Consider the following 13,201-nt stretch of genomic DNA (forward strand, 5'->3'; position numbering starts at 1 on the left):
CAAGGTTGGAGACCCCTGGTTTAGACTGAAGTTAGCAGAATAATGTAGTTTAGAAAATTGCTTACCCAAGCAAATTTAAGGCAAAATTAAGTTATTTGCGCTGATGTGCCTGATGTGTTATTGGGCAAAAACTAATACATAAATGTCCTGGTTCATTCAGTATCTTAGCTGATAATAATAAAGCTATGGAAAAAAGAGGAATTATATTATGAGGGCAAAGGTTCGTTCCCCGAGCTTGTGGGTTGGTTTCCAAACGTTTTGTTACCAGGCTAGGTAACATCTTCAGTGGAGTTTAGGGGATGTTTGTGTCAGTGGTTCTCTGCTCATAAGGGCTTCAGGTGAGGGTAAAGCCACAATATATACCGTAGCTGGTGGCTATATCGCCACTAAACTCAGCTGAAGCTGTTACCTAGCTTGGTAATGAAATGTTTGGAAGCTCGGACACCGAACCTTCGCCCTCATCCTACACCCAAACCACAGATATTCGCCACTATTGCAAATGAATTATATTATGTATGGAAAAGAGGTTCACAAGCTATGACCCATCAGAATGTTGGAAATGTCTAATTATATTTTCCAGAGTTTCTTGTCACTAATGAATTATCTTCCCATCATTGATCCTATCTCTTTGCTTTGTTCTATTGCTTTATTCCGATACCTGAAAATTATATTTATATAAGTATATAACATGTTTTGAATCTTACCCCCACCCCACCGCCGCCGTATCAAATAAAATACGAGGGAATGGGAATAATTATAAATGTGCATATAAGAAAGATTTCATTTTGGTTTCTAGTCCTCAGCCATTTTTCAAAATATAAGTGGCCCCTCACTTGATGTCAATACAAGATCTGACCTTGTGTTCAGTAGATGATGGTATCCTTGGCTCATCAGGATTTGTATACTAATGCTTTAAGAGTGCCAAAAAGATGGGCTTTCTCCAACTTTCTCGAAATGCAATTTTCTCAAAATATCATCAAGGCATCTAAATTGATTTGCAACCCACAGTGAAATGGAACTAGATAATGGACTTGTTGAGTCAGTCCTTTTGAAATACTATGTGATAGGATTAAGCACTTATATAGTGGAAGATCCTATCAGAATAATTATGTCTCTTGGTGGCATCAACTATAATTCTAAGTCTGAAAAATAAGCTTGATTCATGCAGTGTAAAACCAAAATAAGAATAGATACAAAATAATTTTATCTGGAAAGTATTTAACCTGCAGATCAATGTCAAACAGCAAATTATGGGATTTTGGAGTATTGCTGAGTATTGGGGGTATGTAGTATTTGGTAGCATTTTTCTACCTTTCCTGCAGTAATTTTGCAGTGACTCATCTGTCTCCAAAATTTTTCTGGGCTAACTGGATTCTTTATTACAGGCTATATCTTATCTCACATTTTACCATATAATAATACAGTATAAATAGAATTTAGAATCATAGGGTGGAAATGTTAGAATTTAGGAGCTTTGGGATTAGGTCTAAGGCAGGTGTCCCCAACCCCCAGGGTGCGGCCTGGTTCCAGGGTCATGCAAGCAGCAGGCAAGCACGCGTGCAGCTCCACTTGCATGAATGGCACATGGATAGGCAGCTCCATTTGCATGAATGGTGAGTGCGCATGCCCACCGCTTGCACAAATGGAGTTGCACGTGTGCACGTATGCGCAACTGCCGCTCACACAGAACCATCCCCTCTCCCCCACACCCCACTGGTCCGCCAAGCTGGAAAGGTTGGGGACCACTTGTCTAAGGGACACAAATTGGAAGGATTAGATCCAGAAAAAAAAGTATTCCAAGTTTGCTATGATAATGGATTTTTTAAAATTTTCACCAACAACAGGCAGCACCTAACTGATCTTTGCTAATTATGAACAAGTAATGTTGGGCCAGGATCAGTAGCCCCCAACAAATTGTAGCCCCCAACAAATTGGCTAGACCAGGAATTGAAACAACCCATTGTAACAATGCAGTGGCAAATTACAAGAAAATTGCATGAGTGTGACCATGATATCCCTAGAATTGAAACATGACTTGAGAGAAACATCTTTGTTTTCTTATTAATTAAGAGAGCATTGCTCCACGACTTTAATCATTGCATCATGTACCTGGATGATGTGGCCAGGGCAATAAGCAGTGCTTGAAGAATGCCTCTGATAAAGACAACGGGGTTCTTCTTGGTGATGAAGTAATACATCATTGGCAGAATAACAAGTCCATGAACAACTAGTCCACACAGTACAGTAACAGCATAAAACCCTAGTTTCTTCCCAATGGCTGAGGGATCATCCATTTCCAAAATCTTACCAGCAATAAGAAATACTATTCCAAATGGAAAATACCTAAGAAAGAATAAAGAGATATTCTATGCAAAGATTACATCCATAAAAAAATAGATAGCAAAAAAAAACACGAATGGAAACATGGCAAAGTGCAATACATTTTGGTGAAAGAATTGCAGCTGGATTACAGAAACCTAGGCTCAAATCTCCATCTGACCAAAGTGCTTGCTGAATGACTTTACCCAGCTCTATTCCCTCACCCCAATCTTCCCTACAGAGTTGTTATTATAAGGATAAAAATATAGAGAAATGCATGTACATTACCCTGGCTCTCAAATGGAATAAAAAATAGAAATGCAATAAATAAATGCATCCTTGAAGTACCACAGATATTACTGCAAGAAAAAAACGGGTATTATTCTGCAAAATACTTTTGCAACACAATTTGGCCTCTTCAGCCATGCAGGTGAATCTCCCTTTTGACAGAAGTGCTATAGGTGTATACTGTGTGTCCTTGTGGTAGGAACTCACCCCTTGTAGATTTTAATTTAATTTAATTTAATTTTAATTCCATTTATATCCCGCCCTTCTCCGAAGACTCAGGGCGGCTTACAAGCTTAGCAGTAGCCTTCATTCTATGTATATGCCTGCTTATTAGGGCTTTCGTCCCCCCCCCCCAAGCGGCATTATTACAAAGTCAGCTTATTGCCCCCAACAATCTGGGTCCTCATTTTACCTACCTCAGAAGGATGGAAGGCTGAGTCAACCTTGAGCCTGGTGGGATGCGAACCTGCACTAATTGCAGGCAGCTGGTGTTACTTAAGGAGGCATTAGCCCACTGCTCCACCAAGGCTCAAGATTGGTTAGGAAGAAATGGTTTTAAAAGACTACGCTAAGGAACCCTAATTTATATTTCTTTCTTGGATGGAGAGAGTGTTCCTCTTAGTGTAGATAGAACCGCAGCCTATTGCAATCTCATGCAGTGGGGTACAAGAAATATCCAGACAATATTCATGTGGAATTTAATTTCTGCCTGAAAACATCCTGCAAGCCAATGTTTACAAATGTATTTTTAAAAGGAGAACGCATGCATGTTATTTAGATTACTCATCAACCCAGTTTATGTAAGCTGATTTCACTGCTGATTACATACTTTTACTTGTTAATATTTATTTCTCCTGACATTTACTTACCATACAGTCACAGCCACTATCTTCATGACTGATTCGTTTAAACACTGGCAAAAACTGACCAAGGGAACTGCACTGGTACCCATTCTGCCCAGCATTATACCTACAAATACATACATAAATGTCTTAGTTTCTTCTTGTTTATTTTCATCTAAACTTATATAATATACTTTGAGTCTTTCCTCACTTGCACATAACCATGATAAAAACATGCCCTAGCAAGTTTTTTTCTGCTCTGTTCACATCACCTTCTATTTATCTCACCTCTTGCCCATGAATGAGACAGGCTTAAAATCAATCTTGGCTATATTTGTGTTGAAGTAATATTACTCCTATTCTGATACCATTTAAGAGCAGCCTTGAGTATAAAATGAATTAATATTTGTTATTAGGGAAAGAAATTAGGTGAGCAACAGTGACTGAGAACAGAGACATGGAGCAAATAAGAGACAGGCAATGGAAATTCTAGTTTATTTGCTACTTGCTCAAGAGTGAAAGGAGAGCACTTTGGCTTAGCCTTGAGAAAAGATCTTCATTGCAATCTGGAAATTTATCTGAAATTTGAATTACCAGATGAGTTGAATAGCTGGTAATGAGTCACATTTCTCAGTAAGGTATGCTAATAATTACATATTCTAAACAATACAAGCTCCAGTTTTGTATTGTACAAGCAGTTTTCTTTCAAGTACCATTTCAGGGGAACAATATGCAAGAGGGCTATGTTGTGTAGCCGGTTCTTTGCAGGCATTGAGTGAGACAGAAGGTTCAAAACAGCAATGTGCTTTATTAAAGGTCAGAACAAACAGAAGCAACAAGGGAGCTGCTGTGCAGCTATTTATACGGTTGGCCGATAGGCGGTGACCAATAGGTTTGAAGCATAGGTTTCCAGCCCAAAGACCTACTTAGCCAGCTGGAGACAACCAGTCTGGGCCGGCTAGCAACTGTTATAAGCATACACATGAACTAGCACATAGCAATTGAATGCAAGCAATTAGCAAGCAGTACACTTTAACAACTTTCACTGATACCCACAACTGCCCTTGCCCGTAGTTCTGAGTCCAAACCTGGTCTCCCACCTGTAAATGCCTAGGTGCCTTTGGACATGCCGTGTCAGAGGCCACTCTATCGGGGTGCAGTCTGTCCAATTTTGTTATTAGTCTCTTGCCCCATTGCAGCTCTGCGGGGCTCTTGCCTGCAGCTGTACAAGGCATTATATGCTGGCATAACAAGAAGTTGGCCAGCCTGTGGTGCCAGTTCCCTGTAGTAATGCATTTAAGGGACTCTTTGGTTGTGCAAACCATCCATTCTGCTTGCCCATTTGACAACAGGTGAAAAGGAGCCGATGTGGCGTGCCTAATAAGATTGGCCCTGAGGAAGGCCTGGAACTCTAATGCGGTGAACTGGGCTCCATTGTCGGAGACTAAGACATCCGGAAACCCATGCATTGCAAACAGTGACTGCAACACCTGGATGGTCCTTGCAGTAATCATATTGGGCATTGGAACGACCTCCAACCATTTAGAGTGGCTATTGACCACTATTAAAAACAATTGTCCCTGAAAGGGCCTGGCAAAATCTATGTGGATTCTTGACCAAGGTGTGTGCGTTTCCTCCCATTGGTGGACAGGGGTCTGTAGCATCTCTGGTCTGGACCGTTGACATGTGTAACACCCATGTACTTGGGTCTTGATAGCTTTATCTAGCCATGGCCACCAGAGGTAGCTCCTTGCCAGTGCCTTCATCCAGACGATGCCCCGATGGCCCTCATGCAGAGACTGGAGAACTCTGGGCCTTAGTGAACTGGGGACTATGACCCTGCTACCCCAAAGGATGCACCCCTTGTGAGCCGAAAGCTCATTTTTCTGACTAAAAAACTCTGGAACTCACACACACCCCCCGCTATTTTTAAGCCATCCTCTATGAATCCAAGCCAATACTCGCTGCTGTTTCTGCAGCGACATCTCCTGCATGCAGGGGAAACTCTGGCAAGTCTTGAATTGCTAAAATGTGTGCAGCTGGAGCTGGATCAGGCTCCACGTGTGGCAAGGGCAATCTACTAAGGTTGTTTGTGTGGCCCATTTCATTGCTGGGTTTGTGAACCAGCCTGTAGTTGTAGGCCAAAAGGAAGATAGACCACCTCAACATTCGTAGCGACAGAATTTGAGGTGTCTGCTTGTCCATTGTGAACAAGCCTAGCAAGGGCTTGTAGTCAGTAAAGACTGTGAACTGCCTCCCATATACATAGTCATTGAACTTCTTAAGCCCAACCACGATGGCCAAGGCCTCTTTGTCAATTTCCACGTAATTGCGCTCTACTGAAGACAAGGTCCTCGAGTAATAGGCAATGGGTGACTGTCTCCCATCCAACGACAAGTGACTCAGCACAGCTCCAACCCCATATGGGGACACATCACACATTATGCAAACTGGCAGCTTTTCGTTAAAGTGCGTGAGCACCGAGTTTGAGGACAACGCCTTGACTGCCTCAAAACTCCTTTCGTGGAGCTTGGTCCAATACCATGGGGACTTTTTGTCTAACAACCAGTGTAGCGGCTCTGCCACTGTGGCCTTGTTGGGGAGGAATGAATGATAAAAATTCAGGAGGCCAAGAAGGCTTGAAGCTCTCCCTTGGACCTAGGGCTTGGTGCCAGCTGAATCGCTTTCAGCTTTGACTCTGCCAGATGGATGCCCTCGGCATCAATTCTAAACCCAAGGAATTCTGTGGACGGAAGCCCAATCTTACATTTGTCTCTCCTTAATCTAAGTCCCGCGGCGTGGAACTGCTGAAAGACGGCTCTAATCTGCTCAGCCAGAACTTCTGTGGACTCCCTGGCGATGAGTACATCATTGAAGTAGGGGCAGACCCCCAGAATGCCCTTGAGCATGTGCTCCATGATCCTTTGAAAAATCCCTGGGGCTACACTTACCCCGAATTGAAGGTGCTTTACCTTGAAGGCCCCCCTGTGCATAACAATCATTTGTGCTGCTGCCATGGCCTCGTCCACCGGCAGCTGTTGGTAGGCCTGTACTAAATCTAATTTAGCAAACACATGGCCTCCTTGCAACAACGCCAATATATGGCTGACGACTGGGATGGAATATGGATGCTGCTGTAGTGCCTGGTTAATGGTACACTTGTAGTCAGCACATATTCATACCTCTCCGTTGGCCTTGAGTGGTGTTACAATGGGGGGTCTCCCACACCCCACTGTCTATGGGCTGTAAAACCCCCTGACTAACAAGGTTGTCCAGCTCTGCATCAATCTTATGTTTTAACACAAATGGCACATGGCAGGGCTTAACCTGAATTGGCACAACCTGTGGATTAAGTATAACAGCTATCAGAGGGCCCTTGTACTCTCCCAAACGTGGGCTGAAAACATCTGCAAATTCCTTGCAGATGGAAGACAAATCTGATGTTTGAGTCTGGTGAATGCCAGTGACCTGGATGCCCAATGCATCAAACCAGTCAAGCCCTATGAAGCTCATTCGTTGGCCATCTACCACAATAAAATCTAGCGGGCCTCGTCCTTGACCGCCACTCTGGAATTCTGGAAGTTGGTAAGTAGGAAATTAGATGGTCAGAGCTTGACCCATCTGTTACTACGGCTGCAAACGTGCCAAAAAGTTCTGACGGAGATGATGGACACAGTGGAGCTTCGTCCACCATGACCTCCTTTAAGGCCTGTTGAAGTGAGAGAGTCTCCTTCGCAAAGAGTTTTTGTTGGAGCTCTCTGTTCCTGAGTCCACAGACTAAGCGGTCTCTTAGTCGCTCCTCTAGGTCGGAGAAATTGCAGAGTAGTGAAGCTTGATGAAGCGCTGTGATGAATTCTGTTGCTGACTCACCGGGTTGTTTTTTGCTTTGTTCGAAGGCGTGCCTCCACGCTATCACTGAAAGCTTTGGTTCAAAATGGTTGCACAGCTTCTTCTTTAGGTCTGCATATGTGACGGTTTCCAACGGTGCCGGGGCAACCAGGTTCTCTGTGATATCAAAGGTGGCTGGGCCACACACGCAGAGGAGGGTTGTGGCCTTCAGCCTGTCTTTGCTGACTTGATTTGCACGTAGGTAGTTCTCTACGCGGGAAATGTAGGATGACCATCTCTCAGGGTGTGTCACGTCAAATTCTTCGTGCTTCTGACCTTCACCGTGGTGGGAAGTCTTTGCAGCTCATGTCTCACATTGCTTCATGCTGCTGGCTTCTTTGCATAGGCCCTGGGACCGATCCTCAGGGTGGGGTGGTCCCCAGCGTGGCTTGCTAGGCAGACTGAGGAGGGGGGAACATTGTTCCCTACCAGGCTCTGTGCTGGTCTCACCCCCTAGTGACTTCAGGCTCTCACGAAGAAGCAGCACATCCCATCCTCATTGCCAGTGTTGTGTAGCTGGTTCTTTGCAGGCATTGAACGAGACAGAAGGTTCAAAACAGTAACATGCTTTATTGAAGGTCAGAACAAACAGAAGCAACAAGGGAGCTGCTGTGCAGCTATTTATACGGTTGGCCGATAGGCGGCGACCAATAGGTTTGAAGCATAGGTTTCCCACCCAAAGACCTACTTAGCCGGCTGGAGACAACTGTTACAACCATACACGTGAACTAGCACTTAGCAATTGAATGTAAGCAATTAGGAAGCAGTGCAACATATACAAAAGGCCAATACATTACAGGCTATGTCTTGCCAGAATTCCAGAGTAACCTTGTTGGCCACCATAAGGAACAAAATGTTGGACTAAGATGAGCCTACAAGGTTCTTACATACATTTTGCTGGACTATAAAATAACTATAAAACACTGAAACCTTCATAAGTAAAATTTCACTGACAGGACATTTTGACTCCCATCTTGTCAAGAATGTTTTCTTGGGGAATAGAAGTTTAGAGGGAAAGGGGAGGGGGGAAACACCTCATAGCTACCACATATAAAAGGAAGACAGGTTCTTTCAACAGTATGGAGTGGTGCTACAATGCTAGACTTCTTAAAAATTACAGATGTAAAAGAACCCTGAACCACTTTGTTCATTAAATACAGGCAGTTGTCATTTAGTGACTGCCTCATTTAGCGACCGTTAACAGTTGCGACAGTGATGAAAAAGTAAGTTTACCAACAATCCTTGCATTTACAACCTTTGCAGGTCTGTAAAACAAAAGAAATCGAACTAAAATCATAAGCACATTGTGTTTCACTTAGGGAATGCTTCGCTTAATAACCGAGTCATTGGTCCCAGTTGTGGTTACTAAATGAGGACAAACTACAAAAGCTCTGCTAAGCCTGTTTATTTACTTTAAATATCCCTTGAAAGTCTTTGTCCAGTCTTCAGGCATCTTGCTGGGAGTGCTAAAAGGCACAGATTTGATTGAGTCTGTCGATTCACGTCATAGAAATGGAGCAGCTGCTTGGAATCTGAACACATCTTCAGCTGAAAAGGCTAAAGTGACATCTCTGCAGATAGAACTGCTACATGATTACTCAAAATATTCTAATGTATAATTAAATACCTTGAGATGTCCCTGTTTAGAAGAAGTGGCTCAATCCCATTTGATCATTCTAGCTAAGTCTTGATTTTGAATAAAATCCCTGTCTTTCAAACTAAAAACAATCCAAACTGGTTATAAATAGTGCTAACATAATCCAAACATTTGGCTGCTCTCTAGAGGTCATTTTAAAAACTGCTGGACTGATTCTCCCAGAGTCATTCAATGTAATTCTGTTTAAAGCAGACTGGAAAAGATGTTTCAGAGTTTCATGTCAATATTCAAAAACTGGCAAAAAAATTAGACTCACAGTGGTTACATTACAGAAGTGCCTAATTAAAGTCCACAGCTGTTCCCTTTGCCCCCAGTCCGGTCATAGAAAAGGCAAGGAGATCTGTCCTCCCCTTTAATTTGAACTCTAAAATTAAAAAAAAAACCTCTAAAATTTAGAATGAGTGGAGTGGGATTAAATGGAAGTAGTCCCTGACAAACAAGTTCTAAGGAAAGAAAGTCATGATTAATTTACTGACTACATGCTATCTTTCTTTTAATGTGCATGCCTCCAAGCCAATTTGACTCCTGGCACCTGAAGTTTTCTCAGCAGCCTTTTAAGAAGTAGGCGAGAGAAAGTGACTGGCCCATGGACACCCAGGCAGCTTTGTAGATAAGGCAGAACTAGAACTCACACTCTCCCAATTTCTAGAATGATGTCTTACCACTATACCAAACTGACTCTCCCTTCCTCCTTGCAATCCCCTATCAAGACTATATATTTCTTTTGTCATAGTTGTTGCCCTTCTGCAGAACCCACTCACTGAATGGGGCAACTCCAAGACAATGTCCCCCATTTTTTTCATGTCTGTTAGGAGTGTTATCTAACCTGCCACACTTTGCAATTTAAATAAATGTTTATTTATAAGGTAAAGGTAAAGGTTCTCCCGCACATGCATGCTAGTCGTTTCCGACTCTAGGGGCCGGTGCTCATCTCCGTTTCAAAGCCGAAGAGCCAGCGCTTGTCTGAGGATGTCTCCGTGGTCATGTGGCCGGCATGACTAGACGCCAAAGGCACGCGGAACACTGTTCTTCATAGGTACCTCCAAACAATAAGGCTAAAACCTGAAGAACCAAATGGCTTGTTGTATGCAGTCATTACAGTTGTGCATCGTCACAGTCAGATCACTGACCCAATTTTATGATCTTTTTTGCAGCAATTGTTAAGCAGTCATAAACCAAATGTGACGGTTGTTAAGTAAGCCAATGGTTCACTACAGGTGTGATTTTGTTGAAAATCAGGAATGACAGTTTTTGGCAAAATTGTCATCAAAGACAGTCACAACCTGCACATGGCCATAAATACATTCATATTGCGGAGTGCCCTAAGTTCAGTCACATGACCCCAGAGGGGCCAACCGTGGGAACTTCAAATCCAAATTGTAAATTGCCTTGTTTGAGTTAGCTATAACTTCAAATAGTCACTAAGCAATTAGTCGTAAGTCAAGGACTACCTGTATTCTTAGATGAAGATATATCAGCAAATGAAGGCAAATAGCCATAATTTTTGTTTAGTAGTGCACACTTTCATTAATTGTGTTAACTATACATGACCTAATCATAGATGCTGTTGAAAATAATACCCCAGCCACAAACATGCTTTGCTCCTTTTCATTTATGTTTCTCAGAATAACTCTAGGAATTACAGACAGAAGTAAAAGAAGCAAAAACACAGTTTAAGAAAACAAAAATTTCAGCTTAGGAAAAAGGAAGAAAAAAAATGGGGCCATATAGTATTAACATTTTTAATACAACTAAAAATATAGCCACAGTCCTTAAATTATATTCAGAACTGTGAAATATGCTTTCCAAGCTAAAACATTAGGAATTCTATAAAAAGCAATTAATTTCTCTCTAGTATTCTGCTTAAGTGGGGCATCTTCTAAATGTCCTTGACTTCAATTCATGAAATACAATAAGCATAAATAACTGAAATAATATATAAAGTCGGTGCTCAACTTGCCTGCAAGGCATTAGATAGCACATGATTAGTCCATTTCATGTAATAACTTTTTTTGACATGCTATTAAAACTTACCCATGGTAGCAGAGAATATTACAATTCCCAACACATTCATGCCTTCACTAGTGCCTGGCTCTGACTTATAAATCACTTCTGGTGGTGGTGTAATATCCAAAGCAAAATTCTGGATGTTGGATCCATTTTCATCTTGCACACCATAGATTATAATTCGGCGAGTAATACTTTCAGATGGTGCTTTGCTCACTTTGACAATTGGAATGCTTTTGGTTCGATACTGAAAGAGCATAGATCATCTGGGTTATGTGCAGAAGGATAGTCTATTGCGGTATTTCTCATTCTTGGCAACTTTAAAATATGTGGACTTCAACTCCCAGAATTCTCCAGACAGCAGGGGAATTCTGGGAGTTGAAGTCCACACATCTTAAAGTCCCTGAGGCTGTGAAACATTGCTCTAACATTTGAAATTTAAAATTATTTTAATATTTTCAAATCTTGAATGAAGCAAACAATACAATTGTAAAACAACATTCCAACCCATGCAATTGTAGAAAAACATATATATCCAATTGTAGAAAAACATCTATATCCAACAAAATTCAAAACATTTTTATAAAGTTAGCATGTCAAAGATATTTTTAAATACCCAAATTTCAAAGTCGGTAAATAAATAAAACACAATAATAATACAGTAGCTCCTCACATCTTATCCAGTAACATTTCATGGATCTAAATGAAGTCTAAAGAGAGACAGAATAGGCAGAAAACTTCATTGTGCTCTGTTTATGGGAACAAAGTTAGAATTCCATCTCCAATTTGTACTTCAGGGCAATGTTTTATGTAGAAACTCACCTCACTTTTCTTATCATTTTTCTGTCATGTCTTTTTTCAGAGAAGCTGGAGGAAATGGAATTTATGTATTAATGGCTTTAACATGTCCTCCATCTGGAAGCATACATATATTTTGGCCTGGAAATCTTTGCCATTTATTATTGCAAAGATTAAGAAAATACTGACTTTTTCCAAGGGGGGATTTGTGAGCTCTGGCTATCAATTTGTTTTCTACAACAGAACAAACAATTCAGAGGGTACTTTTATATCAATATGGAAGAGTAAATAGATGATTCATTGATTGGTGAATCAATTTATTAATAGATAAGGTGGGGTTAGGGTTAGGGTTAGGGATATGGATAGGGTTAGGCTGCTATGTATGGCTTCTGAACTACTTTTAAAAGTTACGCAAATTTATTTGCTGCCAGATCTTAGACCCATATAATGTTAATAATAGTGATAGGAACATAAGAGTTTGGCTCATAACAAGTAAACTCTTATGTTCCTATCATTATTATTAACATTATATGGGACTAAGAACTGGCAATGCATTGGGGTCTGCATTGATAATATATCTAGAGGAGAGAAAGTTGGAGCAACACTAATTACCACCATTTTTCTCCAACTAAATTCTTCCAGATACCTTAAACTGCATCCTCTCTTTGAGGAACACCAGGTTGGAGAAAGTCTGCTTTATACACTGCTCAGGAATAGCTTTTAAGGGTTGTAGATGAGATCTTCCTGGCAGCAACTGGATATACTGCAACTGATATACTACAACTATACGTTCTGCATGCAAAGTTTATGCCTAATATATAAACAACTTGGCATTCCCCACATTTTTACATTTTCATTCTCATCATGACTATACAAGTTGTTGTTCTTAATATTTGGAAAGCTCCAAGCTACCTAATCTGCATTTTTTTTAAAAAAAAAATCAAGACCATATTTCACTTATGGGACTTTGAATAGTTGAGAATTCTACTGGAGGTATTTCCCCCTTCTGCTAGATCTCATGAGTAGGTAACATTTGCTGTTAAGAGTAATAATGAATTTATGATGATGATGATGATGATGAGGAGGAGGAGGAGGAGGAGGAGGAGGAGGAGGATGGTAATGATGAGGATGAGGATGATGACGACATCCATTAGTCATATCCAACTCTTGGCGATTCTGTTGGCCAGGTCTCTCCACATCTTCCAATCTTGCACTGCTTCTCTGAGTTTTGCTATGCTCTGGCTGGGGTCTGCTTTGATGGTGTCCAGCCATTATGTTCTTTGGCAGCCTGGTTTCCTTTCACTGCTAACTCTTCCCAACATAACTGAGAATTTTTAATATTTGTGGCTATTAGGAAGAGTTCCCTATCCCCAAATCTTAACACCTTTATTAAATTAAATAA

The 13,201-nt window shown here is 41.2% G+C and overlaps 1 protein-coding gene across 1 annotated transcript in view; it reads right to left on the bottom strand.

Moving 5' to 3' along the window:
* The window catches only part of SLC1A7 (solute carrier family 1 member 7), a gene marked incomplete at its 5' end in the record, with an annotated part of 52,388 nt that overhangs the window by 18,010 nt on the left and 21,177 nt on the right, over positions 1-13,201 (bottom strand). The window contains 3 exons of the mRNA XM_083359030.1: positions 2,110-2,343; positions 3,477-3,576; positions 11,029-11,248. Of these exons, the coding sequence (XP_083215156.1) occupies positions 2,110-2,343; positions 3,477-3,576; positions 11,029-11,248 (554 nt within the window). The remainder of the gene's footprint in view (positions 1-2,109; positions 2,344-3,476; positions 3,577-11,028; positions 11,249-13,201) is intronic.

The sequence above is a fragment of the Vipera ursinii genome, assembly GCF_947247035.1.
Source record: "Vipera ursinii genome assembly, chromosome: 3".
Taxonomy (NCBI): domain Eukaryota; kingdom Metazoa; phylum Chordata; class Lepidosauria; order Squamata; family Viperidae; genus Vipera; species Vipera ursinii.